The following is a 19,282-nucleotide window of genomic DNA, read 5'->3' as shown; positions in this document are numbered from 1 at the left end:
AGAGGGTGCGGTCGCCACACTGCCTGCCAGCTGGGCCGAGCTCCCCAGCCTGAAGCGGCCCTCCGCTCGCCTTGGACCTGCTGTACCTATTACAGCTGACGCATTTGTGCTATGCTGAGAGGGTTTTTTAAACTTGACAAAATAAGTTTTGTCTGTATTTGACAAATAAGTATCTGACTGAAAATACCTAGCTATGGTGCTTGCACCCGGTCTTCTGAGGTGTTGGGAACATCCTTTCTGGTAGTAGTTTCTCGACTGGTCTGTGGGAGTGGGTGCTGGCACCTGGGAGCTACCATCCAAAATGCGGTCAGCACCGAGGGGCTTGGGCCAGTCCGCAAAGCCTGGTGAGGAGTGAGTTATAAGCAGGACTTTGCACAGGCGTCATGCCCTTGCAGGCTAACGCCTGTGTCTTTTGTAATAGCTGTTCTGCACATCTGACACTTGTGTGTCATTTTAAATGTGTTGTCACTCTCGCTTTCAATTTTAAAAGAAAACTATGCTGTGTGCAGACAGCTCAGAACACGATTTCACAGGGTATGCTATCAGCAAGTGAGCCTTTTTAGATGTTAGAAACATTAAGAAAGTACACGTGACGTCATGGCCTGTGCACTTTACTCCTGAAAAGTTAAATGCTGGGTCACAAATGCTCTTTTTTGGTCTTTTTTTTTTTTCTTTTTCCTCTAACCTTAGTCTCCAAGCTGACTTCTCTTGGTCAGCTGGAAATGACCTGGAGAAGCAATGTTCACTTCCATCCGCTTCTTGTGAGAGTCCTGCACAAATCTAGACTAAGGTACTACGGGAGACCAGAGAAAAAAGTGGATATGCCTTATCAGGTAAAGAGCGATAAATACATAGTTTAACACGCAAACACATAGCTGTAGGGTATTTGGAAATCATTACTCCTATACAGTAAGCACATAAAGTTAAGATTCACGTTGTAGCTACTTTATCGTAAAAATGCTGAGCTCTTTGGAGCAGGGAATGGTGAATTTAGTGATTGTATGTACAAACTTTGGCAGATATGTTTCAGTTACTATAGTTCAGTTGAGATTTTTGTGAAGAAAAAAGTATTTGGTGTTTTTTAGTAGCTTAATAGCTTGAATGTTTCTGGTTATGCTTTGGAAACTGGATGTAAAAAAAAAAAGCAAGGTAAATAAATTGTAACAATTTGTATCCCCTAATTCTCTCACCTAGTGACTTTCAGATAGATTGTTTTACTGTAACATTCTTAATGATTTTCCTAATATATTTTACCTGTGATTCCTAATATATTTTACTTGTAATTGTGTAGAGCTTCTCGAAGCAGAGAGAGGAGGTGTGGTAGGCTGGTCCCAGCCAGCAGCTAAGCACTTACCAGCTGGTCGTTTGCTCTCCCCTGCCCTCTCTAGGGGCGTGAGGAAGTGAACTGGAAGAGCAAAAGTGAGAAAAAACCCATGGGTTGAGATAAAGACAGCTTCAAAAGATGAAGGGGGAGAAGGGTGGGCAGGGAAGTCAGGTGATGCAGATGTACTTGGGAAGGCTAGCAGCCCATTTTATATCGGAGCGTGATGTCACGTGGCATTGAATATCCCCCTTGGTCAGTTCAGATCAGCTGTCTCAGCTGTGTCCCCTCCCAGCCTCTTGCCCATCCCTAGCTTACTCGCTGGCATGGCAGAGTGAAAAACAGGGCAAGACCTTGACACCATGCAAGCACCGGTCAGCAACAGCTAAAACGTTGGTGTGTTGGCAACACTATTTTAGTCACCCATGCAGGCTGGTACAAAGGAAATAAACTCCATCCCAGCCAGAACCCATACAGGCAACGCTTTACAAAGACTCTAATAACTCATGAATTCTTGCACGGGAAGAGAGAGAAATGAAATGTCTTAGTGAAGGACTGTTGTGCCCTCCTATTCCACATTTCCATTCCCTTTGCATGTGAAGATAAATCTGGGTCTTTTTATTGGAGCTACTTCTCAGTAGACAGTCTAGATAGGTACTCCTAACTTTTGTGACAGTTCATCAGCCACGTTTCCTGGTATTAGGTGTAGAGCCAATACCCAGAGCCAATTTAGCTAAAGAAGTTAGAAGATAGGTTTTTACATGCTTTTTGCTTTATGCATTCCTCCTTTAGATAGTGGTGTGTGCCTAACTGTTGTTATTCAATAAAAATAATGGGATAACAAAAGATTCTGCGATACACCTTACTTTCAAGGATGCGTGGTTCATGACTAGTTAGGAATATTAGAATGAACTAACAAGTGTTGATTTGTATAATCTCTGTATTGAACTTGGAATAAGGAAAAGGATTTTAGAAGCAGTAAGGGGGAAGAACACATAAGGTGTTATATGTATTCAAGAATTAAAGAGAGTGGGATTGTAGTCGGAACAGAAGCAGTTGTTTTTTTTGAGGCTGGCAGGTGAATGGATAAAATGAAGCATTTTGACGGAGCTGAGATTTTTTTCCAGTGGATTACTACCTTTTAAGACCATTATAGAAGCATTTAAAATATTTTTCACTGCTCGGTGATCTGCTCAGTTAGGGATTCAAAGTTCACCCGGTTAAAAAAAAAAAAAAAAATCAGGTAGAAAGCTTTTTCATGAAAAAAACGTCAATGAAAAGAGTGGTTTGCAATGCAAATTTTCTGCATTTTTTCTTTTGTTCTAAAATAAGATTTGTGTTGTGTTTTGAGAATAATGTTTAGCAAATGCTTCTGTAAGACCTCAACTTCCAAAATACAGTTGTCCTTCATGGATATTTTGAAATGTTGTTCTAAATACAGCATTCTCTCTGATACAGAAGCATCTTTCAATATTGTTTCTTTTGCATGGTATTTCCCCAACCTCCTCCAAAATCCACAGAGTGAAACTGACACCATGTGCAATTACTGAGTACTGGAACGATAAAGAGTTTGGGCTGGAGTTGCTGGGGAAAAATTCTTATGTGGAAACGAGGGGATTTCTTAAACTCTAGTATTCAGTACAAGTTTTGGAACATGTTCTATACCCATTTATAATCCTCAGAGAAATTTTTCATGAGTCAAGTAGCTGATGCTTTATCCAAAATAAATATGTACCAGAACAATGATAAATAAAAGATGAATGTATTTTGTCTCTCTATTTTTTTTCCTCCTTTTTTTTTTTCTTTAGGCTTACTTTGAAGTTGCTGATGGTTCAGGCATGATGTCAATGGTTTTGTGGAATTCACTGTGTCCTGAATGGTATAACAGTATTAAGGTTGGCACGGTACTACTTCTTGAAGAGTATGCTATCAAAGCCAGTTACCCATTTAAAACACAGCCAACACCAGGGGATTCACAGATGAAGAGATTTGCTACAATTGGTTAAGTATTGCAGAAACTTGTTTTGATTCCATGAAATATAGCTGTAAAAAGATAGCTCTTCATAGAAATAAAATAGGTGATCCACAGCTAAAATGAATTGATAAGGTATATATCCTTAAATATTAGCTTTGAAAGGTGCCTTATTATCCAAGTTCTTACTGTTCCCTGTTTAGATTTGGATTGTGTCTACAAAGCCTAATACCAAAATTATTTAAAACCTTTCTTTAAAAAATAAATAAAAATCTAACCCCTGATTTCAGGTATTGGGGTCATAAAGACAGGCCTCTTGTACTGAATTTTAATCTGATTCTGCTTCCTGATTAATAATACAGGTATTGTTTGTGCACTGCTTACACCTTCTTCCAGGTCATTGAAGCACGTTGTTACCTGATCTGACTTTAGACTATTTTAGTGTATGTGGTCAAGGCCCAGACTATCTGCAAAGCTCCATTGAATAAAAAGGTGCATTGATGACTGTCTATGCCGAAACAGCAACACCATGGAAGCGCTTATATGAACAAAATTCTTTGGCTATGAGAAAGTATTTTCGTACTTGCAGTTGTTTAATGTGACATGTTCAAAGGAGCTATGCCACAGAAATAAAAGTGCTGCAGTGTAACAATAATAACCTTTTCAAACTGGACTTGGTCAGCATGGTGGTGGGGGGTTCTCTCCTGCTTTGCTGAATCTGAGTTCTTTTCCCTTTTGTGTTTTTATACTCAGAAAAAAATTAACAGCCAACATTCAGAAAATTCCAGTAACTTCTTGAAACAGTATGTGTGTTAGTGAAGGGTGATGTATGTATAACTTACTAACGATGACAGTTTCCTAATGCAGTTGCTACAGTGCACAAAAATAGTATTTTCACTGCTAGAAGCAGTGTATACTCTGCCTAATGTATCTTTGCCTTAAAACCAGATCTTAATGTCTGAAGTGTTTGTGCTGAATTGGCAGGAGAGAGAAATGTTTAGACAAAAATGGAAGTTTGTGAGGGAAGCTGCTGATGATTACAAGCTAGCCCTAAAAACAATTATAATTGCCACAAACCTTTCTGTGGGAAAAGGACAGAATAAAATATGCTGCCTGAAGTGACTTTCTTTATAGGCAAATATGATTTTGTTTTAATGGTTTCATTCACACTACAGTACTCATTTCTGCAAGTGTTATTGGGGTAGAAATGTTAATGAAGTCAAAATGGAAATTCGGGCCAGTGGGCTGTACATGGTAATAGACATGTAATAGAAGAATTAAAAGTCAGTCTGTAGTAAAGTGCCATGGTGTAGTTTCAGACTGTGGATGACCTGTAGAAATTAGTAATCTTTGCACAATGTATGTGCAGTATCTTATTTCTTTTCTCAGCGCAAAGCTCAGATTTTTATCTTGATATGAACTTATAAAGCATATAATACCATGCACTGATAGATCTCATGCCCAAACATCCTATAAGACAGAGTCTAAATAGAACAGAATATCCAGAAAAATTTCTAGAGCAGTTTTTAAATTGATTTTATGCAACTCCTGGTGTGTGAGGATTGTGGTTTTGGGTTTTTTTGTTTGGATTAATTGAAAGTTAATGCCTTGCTAATTACTCCATTAATATGAATATCTCTGTATATGCCCAATATGGAGCAATATTTCGGGGCGGGGGGGCTTAAGTACACACAATGAGTGCTCCCAAAGTTCTTCAGCTAGCTAGTTAAAGTAACAAATTACACTGAATCGCTTAAGTAACAATTAACTTTTTTCATCATCTATTTCCAATTTTTAATTCCATCAAACCTCAACTTTCCAGTGTTACCTTATAACCATGCATCTGCAAATGTTGTAAAATATATCTGGAGGGTTAAAGAAGGCCACGTGGCAAAGAGCTTTCCAAATTCAGAGTTCTTGCAAGACAGTACACTTCCAGCCTCTTCTAGACTTCTGTGAAGCGAGTTCTGCATGGCTTACTTCTGTTTGCAGCTGCAGTGTTGCATGACACGCTGAGAGGTGCTGTTTCAGAATCTCAGTCCTTTGGAGCTTAAATAGTTAGTACAAACACCTTGAATTCCACTACTAGGTAGTGTGTGCATTTCATAGATCACTGAATTTATGTGGTACTGACAGAAACTGTGGTTTCAAATAGCCTGGGCTGACCTTAGCTTCTGAATCATGCCAGGGTATAGTCCTGAGTTTAAGTTTATGACTTTAATTTCATCTCAGATGACAAAACAATTGATAAATAGTTTTGATGCATAGGAAAGTTTTGTTTTCAGGAAATTTCTCTTGAGATTCTGTCCTGAAACAACTATGTGCAAAATTGCAGTTATCCTCCAACTACATTTCTAGAAGGCAGCCAAAAGAAAGTTCTTCAGTAGAGGATCTGATTTCAAGTATAGCATCTTCCTAATGTTGCACTGCTAGGGTGAGAGGTCAGATATAATTACATAAACAATTGTATACATTATTTATACCTATTTAATTACTTTTCTGGGTGCATTATTTGAATCAGCCCTTACCCAAATCCAGGCATCTTGTAGAAACTTCATCAGAATCTGTCTTTTTCATACCAGCAAGATTGGTCTTGTTATGAGTAGAGACAATTGGGTACCTTCTTGTGTATTCTAGGTGCTGAAGCCATTCTTCCTGTATTTTTTTCTGGTCACAGAACCCCTCGCTTCCCCGAGTGCTCCACCATGTTTGTTGTTCAGCATTTAAACAGTCTGCTTAATGAATTAAACTTCTCAGGTGTGATAGATGTGAGAGGGCCTTTTGTTTTCCTCCATGGCTGTGGCATATTTCTGTCACATTAATAACTACCTGAACTGGTATCAGATGTGGTAGTTCTCTTCTGCAAGTTCTGTCTTTGTTGACTGCAAATCAGTTTTAGATCTTGGTGACATTTCAGAATGAAGCTAGCATAAAAAAGTACTTTATATCTAATCAGTACTGTAGTATTAGTTTCTGTTGCTGGTTTTTAAAATACCTGGCTGGATAGGACTAATTGGCTCTTGTAGGGAGTTGGAAAGTTCAGCATTGCTCAGATTTTAAAATTGCATTGTTGAATGCTGTACTTGAATTCCTTACTTTATTTTGATGAAAACATAGAGTCAAAGGAATTTATTAGTAATTTCACAAGTAGTGAGACAAAGTTGGAATACTTCATTTGAGATGCTTTGCCTCGAATTTTTTGTGGGTTTTTTAAGTGTTTGGTGTGGGTTTTTTTAGATTGTATTCATGCCGCACTTTACTTTTTTTCTCTTTATCAGAAATCAGCCTTAATGTTCGAAACCCTCCCACTAAAATAAGTATTATTCCAGAAGAAATTGTTAAGCCAGAGTGGGGATTACCTGAAGTTAAATATCGGTTTATCACAAGGTAAAGTAGAATTTTGTTGGTTCTCAAGCTGGACCTTAAATTTTGCTACATTACACTGAATGTTAATTGGGAATGTTTTTTTTAAAAAAGAATTTATGAGAAATCTTTATGACAAATACCCACTTTTTTTGTTCTGCTTTTGTTTTAGGTCAGAACTGGATGACTTACCGAACAACCATTCCTGTGATGTTATTGGTCTTGTGACATTTGTAGGAAGGGCTGAACGAACAAGAAAGAGAGGTGTCTCTATAAATATAACTTTCAGAATTTATCAAACAATTTTTAACTTTCTGAACAAATGCTTAACATTTTTCTTATTATTTGTTTATATAGAACATGGTGAAGATTTCTGGCTCTATCGTTGGGCACATGCTGTTGATGGGACCTCAGACCAACCATTCATACTGGAAATATTTGCAACTTCTCAGCCAGATGTGTTTAAGCTTATCCACCCAAGTATTCATCTTTCTATAATACTTATTGATAATTATTTATAATGTTTTTCTAGTTGGTTGCTAATTTCAAATTGTGAGTATAATTGCCACTGAATAAAACAATTACTTGGTTTATCTCCTTAAACAGAAAATAGCTGATCAGAAATTAAAAAAAAATAGTTTAAATATGTGGAACCCTTACCATACTGCAATCTGCAAGTTAGTCTAAACAGATAGATGGGCAGATGGCCCTGGGGTTCATCTGATCTCATTAATGTCAAACAAAGTTAAGTGAAGCACCTGGGGCAACATCTCTTGCATCAGAGGCAAATAAATAAGGCAGCTGGTCAAATCTATTAATCCTTTTTTCCTGTAAATAAGTATTTTTTATGTAGATGGGAATAATCTAAGAAGATTGGAGGGAGATGTGAAAGTGGGAAAGCTTCATTTCTTTGAGTTAATATTTTTTGGCCGAACAGCAGTCACCATCCAGCTGTATTAGTTACTGTGTGTGAGCTAAGAATGATAAATTTCAATCTGGGGAATCCTTAATGAAGGATTTTAAAATAACTTAAGATATCTCTTCTTGCCTTCTTTCTGTTCTCCTCCAAGCACTCATCCTTCCATTAACACTGGCTGGTGTCACACGCATTTTTCTATATCATATGGTGCAGGACCAGCTGCACAACCTTGTTAAGGTTATGGCTGTATTCATCTTAAATGTTTTGGGGAAGTGGCAAAGAATGACATTCCAGTGTTTAACTGAGATATTAATGAAAGAGTGAGTTTGTACTCTTATTTAGAAGTTTTGCAGTGGCATGTCGTAATTTCTTGTGCTTTCCATTATTTTATGCTGCTTATCCTTAAGAAACATAGTCATCTAATATCCCTATTTTTACTATTGTTTCATTGGTATCCTACCTGATGAAGTATCTCATGTTTTAGTCCTAATATGTATGCTGAAATTTCCTTGCACAGTTATTAAATTGAAAATTTAATTACATCTCTATATTGTAATTTATAATGGAGGTTTGATACATGCTGAAGCATTTGTAGGGTCAAGAACTAAAATGTCTTGTTTAGAGCACTTAAAATTAATCCAGCATGTGTCAGTCTTGACGTTCTAAAAGCAATGAAGTATCAGGAAAAAAACTGAAGGCTTTTTTTTCTCCAGTGACATATTTGGTGTGTACACAGATGAGAGTGATGCGGGACGTCACTGAGAATCCTTCCAGCACAATTTACCTTACGACTTCAAATGAAAGTCAAATATTCATTACAGGTAACCCAGTTTTATGTAGTTCTCATCTAACTTCTTTGGAAAGGATTTTGTCATTCACAACAAAATAATCAGTGCATAGTATTAGTTGCCCTGTCACAAATGACTTTTAAGTTAATAATACCATTGCAAAAAGAAAAAGGCAAATTACATTCTTGTGAGGCATTAATGGGTGCCCCTTAGAAAAAGTACCAAAGTATTAACTAGGTTAAGTCATATATTTACTTATTCTTTCAAACTTTTAAATCTTTGATAGCGTAGCAATGCAGATTGCCACTTCCTTAAAAAAAATTAAAAATCACTTGCAGCTTTTCTGGCTTATAGATTTCCTTATTACAAAAAAAAAAAACAAAAACAAAGAGGTATAGTTGTCCTAAGTTTAGATCGTGTGGTCTGGTGAAGGGATGTGATTCGGGGCTGCGCTGAAGGCATGTTACTTTGACATAGTCTTGTTTGAGTACTCCCACCTGCAGTTACCATACTCTTATGGTCCTGTGGTACTGCCCACTAGATACCATCACTCCTAATGTCACAGGCAGGAGCAGGCACAGCTGTTAATACTATATTTGCTCTTGAATCAGGAAGCAGATTATAGCAGTGTTACAGGCGAATGATGTACTGACCTAATTGCAAAGGAGTATAAAATGCAATAGCCATATCTTTGTTTATTCAGCTCATTTCTTCAGTGTTTCTAACGTATCAGTCAGCCAGTCTCAATCTTCCCACTGACAAGTAGGAACAGAGAGAACTATGTGCGTTTTAGCACAGGTACCTGAACATAGTCAGTTCTATATACATGGTCTTTCCTGACAAGCTAAGTAGGGTATGTTGTGCTTAACTGGACTAGCAAAGCAAGCTAGTCTGTTTGCTACTAGGTTTCTAATGATTTCATTTACTCCTAAATTAAATGTTTGAGAGGTTGGAGGTTTTCTTCCTTTGCTTTCCTTCAGTATATTTTGTGCTTAATTTTCTAATTAAATACTTAAGCTTTCTTCCCCTCTAGCTTTAGTTCATTTTAAATCTGTTTGGGTCCTAAATGAGAACTACAGCTGGAGATTGCAAACCATTGGATAAGGTCTGTTTCAGTTCAGAGGTTATACATAGACTTGGTCAGATTTCCATTTCTTTGATAAAACTGGTATTTAGTCTGTATCTTGATTTCAAACCAGCCAACAATGAATTGTCAATTACCTGTCAGTAACAATCTTTGCTGAACCTTATGAAGATATTTTTTCTGCTCTTTCCTGCTAATAAAACAGTTTCTGATAATTTTATTAGTTTGTATGCCTCTGTAAGAAAGTGTTCTGGCAGCATTTTTACTAGTTGTTTTATTTCCTTTTATTATTTAACAGTTGTCTAACTTTCAGTGTCAAATGCAACTGTTAGTCAAGGAATTCAAGATACCCATTTGATAAAACATGGTTGACAAGTGGAAAGATGTCTTTTGTATTCTCTAGTTCAGATTTTCTCAATTCATTTTTTCTGTGTAGTGTTCAGCATAGTTTCAGGATGAGAACAGATGACAGTAACCTGATTATTTTTGTTTTAAAAGGGTGGCACAAGGGCCAGCCATACACCAAGGATACTAAAGTCAAAAACTTCATTCAATGGACTAAAACACAAAACGAAGCTAATCAAATGAAGAAAACTGTCATTGGTGGCTATTATCCTTTTCCACGACCTCCAAGTAACTTTTTGAAATACTGTAAAAACAATAAAGGTATCATACCGTAAAGTATCTTTAAGATTTGTAGCCTTTTTCAGTTTGGTGTTACTCGAAGCAGTTAAAGTATCAGTTAATAAGCAGCACAGTTACGATAAGTAATTACATGAATTTTAATGTCATTTAAGAACACTAGAATGTATTATAGGCTAAATCCTCATCTTACAGCAAGTATCACGGCACCATTAGCTGCAGAACTGTCGCAGCTTATATGAGCTACAGATCTGCCTGGAAGTTTTACTCTGAATGTTCTGCTAAATCAGAATTAAAGACTGTTATACTGAAGAATACAGTGAATTAGAAATTTTACCTGAAACTGAGATATCTGATAATGGGGAAGCTTTTGAGCTAAAAAGGTTTATTGTTTAAAGGTCTTTCCATGTGGTGTAAACAACAAAAAATCTTCCAAAATTTTATTTTAAATCAATTTAGTATTTAGTAACAAATTATCTTTACTTTTCTGTTGAGTCTTGTGTTCAGACATTTTGATATTGTCATTCTTTAAAACTTATGTGGAAATTTCTTTTTTTGCAGTTGAGACAGTTTTGAAAGCCATAGCTGAAATGGGGAAGGAGATTGAAGCCTTGCACTACAGAGAACGCAAGCGCATTGCTGTTCAGGGAATTATTAGTGCCATAAGGTACATCAGATGTAGCAACGCAGCTGAAGAAGCCTCAGGAGTAGAGCTTGTTGAGGTACAGTCTTTGAGAATGAATCCTGTAGCACTTCAGCAGCTATGATTGTAATTAGGATGGAGAATTTTGCCTCATGATTAACTTCACTTGCCATTTTGAGAGCAAAATTTTTGAAAGTGAGAATCTAGAACTTTTTAAAAAGCAATGTCTCAGTGCTTTTCTGAAAGTGTTATGGCAGTCCTCTGTAAAACTACGTAACTGGAAGTTACTAGTTTGACTGACTGGGTAACCTAATGCATATTAGAGTGTGAGAGACTTGGCAACTACCGCAGCATGCTCACTGTCACTTTCTAGACAGAATTTATCTTGTTAATACCATTAGAAGATAATTTCTGCTAGATATAACATGATTTTCACAAGGTAGGGTAAACTTTTTTGTTCCTTTCAAAGCTACTTTAAAACTTGCAGGTTTTTGAGAGGGAAGCAACAGCTTTAAGTGCTTTGAAACTCTTACACAATTTACTGTTGTTGCAGAAAGATACTCCTCAGTCTCTTGAAAGTTCTGCAAAGTCCAAAGAAGACCATGTTCACAAGGGAAGAAACACCAACCTTCAGAATGAAGAAGTTATGTCTGTTCTGGGGCCACATTACACTCCTGGGGAAGAGCATCAGCACCAAGCTGCACTGTCAAAAAAGAATTCAGCCAAGAGAAAGATATCATGCAGATTAAATACAGATGCAGAACAGTAAGCTCTCTTCGCAAATATGTAGTGGATGTTCTAGAAAGTGTTTAAAGAAATCAGATCACAGCCCAGGCCATAGAAAATATGTAAGAAAGCTTTAATGGCCTATGTAGTTTAATCTTTAAAAGGTAGGTAGGTACTTTTTTCAGAGCTTAAGGTGATGACGGTTATACTGTTCAGGCTAATGAGGAATTGATTTAAAGCAGGTTTCTGGTTTGCAGTGCTTGCTTCTGATTAATATTAATGTTACTTTGTGGATAATCTCACAGATTTGGCATAAAAGTAGTTAATAATTGAATTGTATATAGTTTAGTGACATAGCTGTGGAACAAGCAAAAGTTACAGTGGTGTGAGGAAATAAGCTTTCTTCACTGAAAGTGCAGAATCAGGATCTGGTATACCTGTTCCTTAATGCCAAACATTTTTTTTCTTCCTGGTTAATAGAATGTACTGCATGTAGCTGTAACTTGCTGTCAGAAAGGCAAGTAGGTGGTGGTGATGTCCTGACCCAAAGGCTTGAAATAACTTTTGGTACTATGTTTTGCTTGTGATGGGATTTCATAAAATTGTATTACATCTAGTCAGATGTAGACAAAGGATATCTGTCTGATAACAAGGAAATGGAATAAAACCAAGTAATTTGTCTGATACAGCCATACTAGATACAAGAGTAAAATATCTGCTTGTATGCAGTTGCCCTTTGTGGCAATGTTTGTGCAAAATCTAATGTACCCCATACTGGTATATTAAAAGCCTGGTGTATACATTGACAGATTTAACGTTGCAGAAATGTAGCCAGTCACTACTTTTTTTTTTTTTTTTTGTAGTGGATTTCTCATGCTGTAAAGAATATATTTCTCTTTTCCACTTTTCCTGTCCAAAAGTCATAATGTGGGAAGAGGGCAGGTATTCAGAACATTTTGAGGGAAAATGAGAGAAATATGATTAGGATTGAATGAAAAATTAAGAAAATCCTGATGAATAGAAGTTCTGTCTTGGCAGGGTTACAGCAAACTTGTTAGTGGATTTCTGTGCCATAAGAAAAATTCTAACATTTGTGTGTCTTAGGTTAGTTCTGCTTGTAATTAAAAACGTGCATGTTTTTTGCTTTGTGTGTTTCTATTTAAATAAGTAGTGTAAAATAATGGTGAATTTCCTACTTTAAGGGGAGGTGCCTCTGTTATTCCTGTATCATCTTGCTCCTATTTCACACGGTCTGCAAGAAGAAAACTTCGGTAAGTCATGTGAAGCTAATTATATTTAATAATTGCAATGATGAAACAGAGGTATTTGAAGTGAAACTTTTACAGATCAGGAATCATATGGAAGTAAAGTGAAAGAACAGACCGGGATAGAGTTTAGTACGTTCTATTCACTTCTTCTGCTCTGATTCTAGTTCAAATATATTGGATTATTTTATTCTGAAACATGATTTTGAGTGTGATGTTAAACATATCGTTATACTGCTACTAGTGCTACTTGGGGAACATACAGTAACAGAGGTCCATCATGCTAAGCAGAGTAATATATGTAGTCTTTGTTTCAGAGAGACTGCAGTTTAAGTAGGAGAGTCAAAGGTAGGAGGGAGGGATGCTTAATTAGCATGCAGAGTGAAAAATGTGACAGCATTAATGGATTTGCTAGCAGTGGCTGAGCATACATCATCCTTGATGCTACAGACGAGTTAGTGTAGTTAGTTGTCCCTGAGAAGCCACTTGGCTCCTTTCACTACCCAACACTCAAGTTTTTATTGAACTTGATTGGCATCCAGAGAAGGATTAAAAAAAAAAAAAAAATCCTGATAGGAATTTGAAATCCAGAGTCCTGACAAGTCTGGAACCTAATGAAATAACTACAAATGGGAAGTTATTAAGAAAATTGAATGAATGTTGATATTTGCCAATCTGGGGTTAAAAGCTACTTTCCTTTGTGCATTTTGTTTAAGGGCCATCAATTCTTGTCATTTGTTTCAAACACAGCTTGGGTAAGCTGAATGTTTGAGCTCTTTGGTGTCAGTAACTTAGGATTTTGGGGGTTTTGGCAGCAGTCATTTGGGCTTGTGTCACGAGTATGTATACCCCTCAGTTGCCTTCCTAGTTTACTTGTAGCACCTCTTCCCTAATTTGCAAAGGCTTCTTCTGTGGGATAAATGAGGCAGTTTTGAGCCTATATGTCTGTTTCCTCTGGTCCTCTTGGGTAGACACTGCGTTTTCTAGGGGAGTTGGTTGCCTGGCTCTGCAGCCTGTTCAGTGTGTGACACCTGGCTTTAAGGTCACATCCCTACAGGTGGTAGAGCAGTTTGCTGGGACTTGCGGCACAAATCCATAGGAAAATCAGGAGGGGTTTTGGGATGTGAGGAATCCTGTTTTCTTTTGCTTGCTGAGAAATGTTCTATTTTTTTCTTTGGGGTGGCGGGTGGTAAGACCGTTTTCTCCCCATTTCTAAAAGTGAAGCAAAAAGTTAAGGCATGTTTACTTTGTTCTCTGCTTTTCTCAATCTGCTACTCTCCTCGCTACCCGTGTGTCTACTCTATGCCATTAGTGCTAGAACTCCCAACTAAAGGAGGAGAAAATCTGTGTTGGATTATGGAAAGCTGTTTCACTCTATATAATTAAAAGGTAACTTGTGTATTTCTATAATTAACCATGAAGTTGTGCTGAATTCTCCAAATAGCAAAAGAAAAATAGAAAGTTAGCCTGACATACCTTCAAATTGCATTGTTTACTGTTCTGTTGCTTAGAAGTAGCAGAATGTCAGCTCTCACTGAAATATTTTAGTACGTTGATGAAATAGCAACAGTAGAGATATATTTTGAAATATATATTCTAGCTTAGGTTATTTTGTGTCAAGTATTTTGTGCAGTTTTTCAGCATGTGGTTGCATTTGTAAAATTTTGTTTTTAAACAGTAGAATCTTATTTTAAGGCTTTTTATTGACAACCTCAGTTCTGACGTTTTTGAGGTAACTTATTTATCTGATTATTAAGGGTTTCAGAAAGAACAAGGTAAGAGGAAACTGGTTAATATTATTGCTGATATTCATATCCTTGCTAGTAGAGACGTTTGGCATAAAGGTACTTCTAAGTATTTAATATACCCCAGTGTAATTTAATTGACAGCGTTTATTGTGAATGGGAAAAGATCAGGAATTTCAGAAAGGCTTATTTTTACGTGGAAGTGAAAAAACACACAACAGTTTTCTTTAATCTTTCTAAGTTTAGCAGTGCAGTTACCATGGAGTTGCTGGTGCATTACATGCTCACAGTCTACACTGCTTGAAAGTAACTTGTATGCTTCTATCCTTGCAGTTTTGCTTCTGAATATTTACGTAACTTAAACTGTTTTCTTCTTTTTCCCTCCCTTCTGATGAGAGCTAAGGGATGGGGGTTTTATAGTATGGGGGAATTCAGCTTGAGGTTTGCATGACTGAAAGATTCGCAGAATTTGACATTTCCTTCAGACTGCTTCTTCATGTAAATCAGATTTATTCAGAGAGAAATTGGTAGATATCAACAATCAATTTGTGTAGACCTGTCAAATTATTGTAGAAGGCTGTTTGGCTTCTCTGTTACTTACCGTGGTAGATGCATGTACCATAATGGTATCGTGACAATTGAGTCAAGTTGATTTCAAACCAGTCTACAAAATAAGGTTTTTACTAGCTTTATCAGTGAGTGCGGTGTTTTGAGGCACTTTCAATTCCTTGCATCATTTGAGTATAGCTACAAGTTGTAACTATTTTATTTCTTCATTTTATTTATCACATTTAGTCCCAGTGCTTAGGAATAGGTATGAAGCACAAGACATGCTTATTTTCCCAATATTTCCTAGAAGTTTTTGTCTGCCATCTGTTTTGATTAATGTTACTTTTGTTGACAGTGCTTTAAAGTAAAATGACTGAAAAGGTGACTATCAGTGCATCTAGAAATACTCAATAAAGGCTCTTTGCCAGTAGGCATCTGTGAAAAGGAGTCTGCGGAATGCAGGCTGGGAATAGCAAATTTGGCATGGCACAGGTTCTCGTAAAGCTGGCATGGGCAAAATAGGTATGTAGGTGTTTTGGTGCACAACAGTTACAGCATATTGCCGTAAATGGAAGAATTAGGGTTATGGGAAGTGGCTTGCAGACATACTGGTTGGCAAAGAAGCATATAAACTGTGCGTAGGTTTCCCTTACGGACCTAGCCCAAGTTACACTGTACACACGTTCAGCACAAAGCAGTCCTGTAGGAATGTCAAGCAGGTAGGAGAAATCATCCCAGCTACAGATCTTTGAATGAAGTGGGGAGAAATTGTGACAAGTTATTTTCAGATTTTTCAGAGGCTTTACTAGCTCTAAATCAGAGCCTGTTCACATCCAAAACTAGACAGTTTTAAAAGAAAAAGAAACCATTTCCATAATACCAACTTGTCAGCACTATGACGTGATTTAATCCTCTGCTTTAGTTAAGAGGGAAATTGGCTAACTTGCCGTGTTGATTTCTGAGCAAGCCTTTCCTAACATTGTGCTAGAATTTCATGTTTCTTGTTGAGAAGTCCAAATCTCAAAAGTGAGAATTGGTTTTGTGGACATTAATTTTTAATTGGACTACTGTTGTTAATACTTTTGAAAATGTTTTCTAATGGCTTGAAAATGTATTAATATAGCTGGTATGTAAACGTTCAATTTATTGGTAGGCATACGCAGTAATTACTTTCCATTATGGTTCTTGAAATGGGAATTAATTCTTCATAAGATACTATTTTCACAGAAACATCCTTTTATCTAGAAATAATGCCATAGAAAGTACAATGTAATTACTGAATTATCATCTTAGAAAAAGACAAACTTGCCTGCTGCCTTTCATCAGAAAATGTAAAAATACCACTGCATAAACTTAGATCTGACATCTTGCATATACCTTTCTGAGGTTGCCCTGGACCTGAAAACTTGAAAAATACTTTGGACTACAAAGTCACATAAACACACACAATTTTTGTTTACCAGCCTCTTCAGCACAACTCTATACTCAGAAGCTTGTGTGAGTGGTGGGATGCAAGTAGGGTCATGCTGTTTTAGAGTTCTCTGTGGCATCTTTTTTTTTTAATTATTATTTACAAAACTAGGTGGCTGGAACCTCATTTGCACAGTTTGTGCTTCTGGAGTGGGGATTCTTTTGTGCCTAAGTTGGAGATCACGAGAAAGTCACTCTAGTACTTAGTCCACATCATGATGATAGTGCATTTCATAAAACATGCTTTCATACTCAAAATCCACAATGCATTTCCTTTTATCTTTTCACTAGATTTTAGATATTGGCCATTTGTTATGAAACATTGATTTGAAATTTTCCAGATATATCCTAGTATGAAATGGGGAAAAATGGGAAAAAAAACCTGTACATCCTTATGACTGAAATAGAGACTATTCCACCAAACAGCATGTTTGTCTTTGATTCCTTTTCTACTGTCTGCGTATTTACAGTTAAAAACTTTTTTTAGTAACTACTTTGGTAGTCTGGAATTTTAGTGGTACTTTAACAAAGTCTTGCCCGTGTCTCAGTTTGTGATGCAAGATAATCAAGATAGTCTTTTTCCAAAGTTTATACAGGTATCATGTTGAGTTTATAGCAAGAGGAATAGAGCAAAGAAAAGAATGAATGAGCTTAAGAGCTTATTTTACCGTGTTGTGGCTGCACGGTATCTGTTACATTTGTCTCCTGCATAATATCCTTTGTAATTGATTTGAGAGTGTTAGAGAATAGTTGCTTACCATTAATGCAAAATTCCATGGTTAAAAATGAAAGTAAACAAAAACCTAGTTTGCTTGATTTGACCTGATTGTTACAACATGGTAGTGTATCCAAAGGGAAAAATGTATTTGGAATTTCTCTATCATTTTGGATTCTGGAGTGATGGCACCACTCCATTCATGCTTTGGTTTTGATTGCTGAAGGGTGCTGATGTGAAAGCGGAGCAGCATGCTGTGCAACCATTTTTTAGAATCGAGTCATAAACCTATTGGCCATCTGTGCTCTCAGCTTTGTCACACGCTGATGCCAGTCGGTGCCCGGTAGAGGGCAACAAACGCTGGGTTTTGAGTGTAAAATAGTTCACTGTCTGCTTCATGAACTGAAGAAATACAGCAGTTTTTGTCCTAGACTCTTCAAAAGTGATTTACCGAGCGTAGTAGGTCTCATTATGTCAAGCTGCTGTATTACAAGTCTGGTGATATGAAACCAGGTACTAGTGCTCACTCATTCAAGCTTGTATCATTTATCACTTGAAATCTGTCAAGGTTTGAATTTTTGCAGCATAGTGTTTGAGGTTAAATAGTGTGTGTATATATATTTTTAAAACCTATAACTTTCTTTTTATAGCTTGGAAGAATTTCAACATGAAGATTTTGTGCAAGATAAAAATGGACAGGCTGTATCAGACAGTTTACAGTGCTGCACAGGTATGTTGCAAATAGTTGTTGCCGTAACCTTAGGAGATTTAAGCCTGCTTCTGCTCTGCAGGTGCAAAACGGGCGACAAAGATATCCTTATAACCTGTGTTTGTTGGCATGTATCTAACCCGTGTTTGTCAAAACAGTTCTGTACATCCGGCTGCATCAACCTTTAGGGAGCCACTGTAGCAACATATTGTTGATGTCATTCTGCTCAGTTGTGTCCCTGATGTGTTCTAAAGGATGGCTGGAAGGACAGTGGTGGGCTTTTTTCCAGTGTGGGGAATAAATTCTCAGTGTTGCTTTATACACGTTTTAAGTTAGTTTTGTACTTCAGAAGCACTTAGTAGCATAAGACCTCACATTTTCTATTGACAGTTTTCTTGGTATAGTGATCTGCCTGTGATAAAATTGTCCCTCTCTGGGAAGGTAGCCCCAAAGCTATGCGAGTACCTAATTAAAAAGACAAATAGAAGATGTGGGGAGGAAATGGATGAAACATACAAGCCAATAATAAGAATGATGTCTTGTTTAGGGGTTTTTCGAAGTTAATATTAATTTTTCTTTCTTCCTCTGCAGTCGAAAAAAACCCACCCATGTTCCATGCATTTAGTTTCTTGACATCTATTTTGGATGGAGAAAGAAATTTAACTTGTCAGTTGTCATTATGTGCAGCTTGGTCTGTTTTTTTATTTGATATAAATATTTTGACATGTTTTCCTCTTTTGAAAGCTGACAATACACAGAGTCATATCATTTTGTCTAAAACTTTGTCTACTACTAGCATCTGTCCCAACATTAACATCTCCCAATTTACTTCTGTGTGTAGCTATATTATGTGTAATGTTGTCCATCCTTTTATTTTTGCAAGGTAGCAGTTCATCTTAATTTAGTAATGACTGCAATAGGTTGTCTTTGTAGCCTGTTGATGATGGTCTATTCCATTATGCTGCTTTAAAGCAATAGAAATTACAGTTGATTTTCCCAAGTGTTTTAATATTTTAAGAGACTGAAATGATCAGGAGACTTTCAAATTGGAGAAAAATTTGTATAGGGAACTGTTTAAAGTTTTATTCCAGAGAAAGAGCAGCCTCAGGCACTATGTAGAGATCTGTTCTTCAAAATTAAGAAAGCATATCCCTAAGCAAGTTTGATAATTAATTACTTTATTGGTTGTAATAAACCAATGTCAGTGACATTTCTTGTTGCTTTTAAAAACAAGAAATGAGATTGAGTGTCCTCACCTGATCTTATTTTTATAGGAAGTTCTGGTAGCTGTGGAGTTTATTGTACTATACTGTTAGTCTCTCTAGAATTGTTGGGGTATCATGTAGATCTCATGAAATGAATAAATCTATG

General features: G+C 36.8%; 1 protein-coding gene across 1 annotated transcript in view; it reads left to right on the top strand.

Moving 5' to 3' along the window:
* RADX (RPA1 related single stranded DNA binding protein, X-linked) overlaps window positions 1-19,282 on the top strand; it is a 28,681-nt gene that overhangs the window by 947 nt on the left and 8,452 nt on the right. Inside the window, exons 2-12 of the mRNA XM_080365687.1 lie at window positions 691-833; window positions 3,130-3,322; window positions 6,572-6,680; window positions 6,829-6,920; window positions 7,014-7,136; window positions 8,289-8,396; window positions 9,946-10,113; window positions 10,651-10,811; window positions 11,286-11,497; window positions 12,661-12,729; window positions 17,853-17,932. Coding sequence (XP_080221813.1) covers window positions 691-833; window positions 3,130-3,322; window positions 6,572-6,680; window positions 6,829-6,920; window positions 7,014-7,136; window positions 8,289-8,396; window positions 9,946-10,113; window positions 10,651-10,811; window positions 11,286-11,497; window positions 12,661-12,729; window positions 17,853-17,932 — 1,458 coding nt within the window. The remainder of the gene's footprint in view (window positions 1-690; window positions 834-3,129; window positions 3,323-6,571; window positions 6,681-6,828; window positions 6,921-7,013; window positions 7,137-8,288; window positions 8,397-9,945; window positions 10,114-10,650; window positions 10,812-11,285; window positions 11,498-12,660; window positions 12,730-17,852; window positions 17,933-19,282) is intronic.

The sequence above is a fragment of the Falco punctatus genome (genome assembly GCF_963210335.1).
Source record: "Falco punctatus genome assembly, chromosome: 15".
Lineage (NCBI taxonomy): Eukaryota > Metazoa > Chordata > Aves > Falconiformes > Falconidae > Falco > Falco punctatus.
The sequence above is the reverse complement of the archived record's forward strand: the minus strand, read 5'-3'. Positions and strand labels throughout refer to the sequence as shown.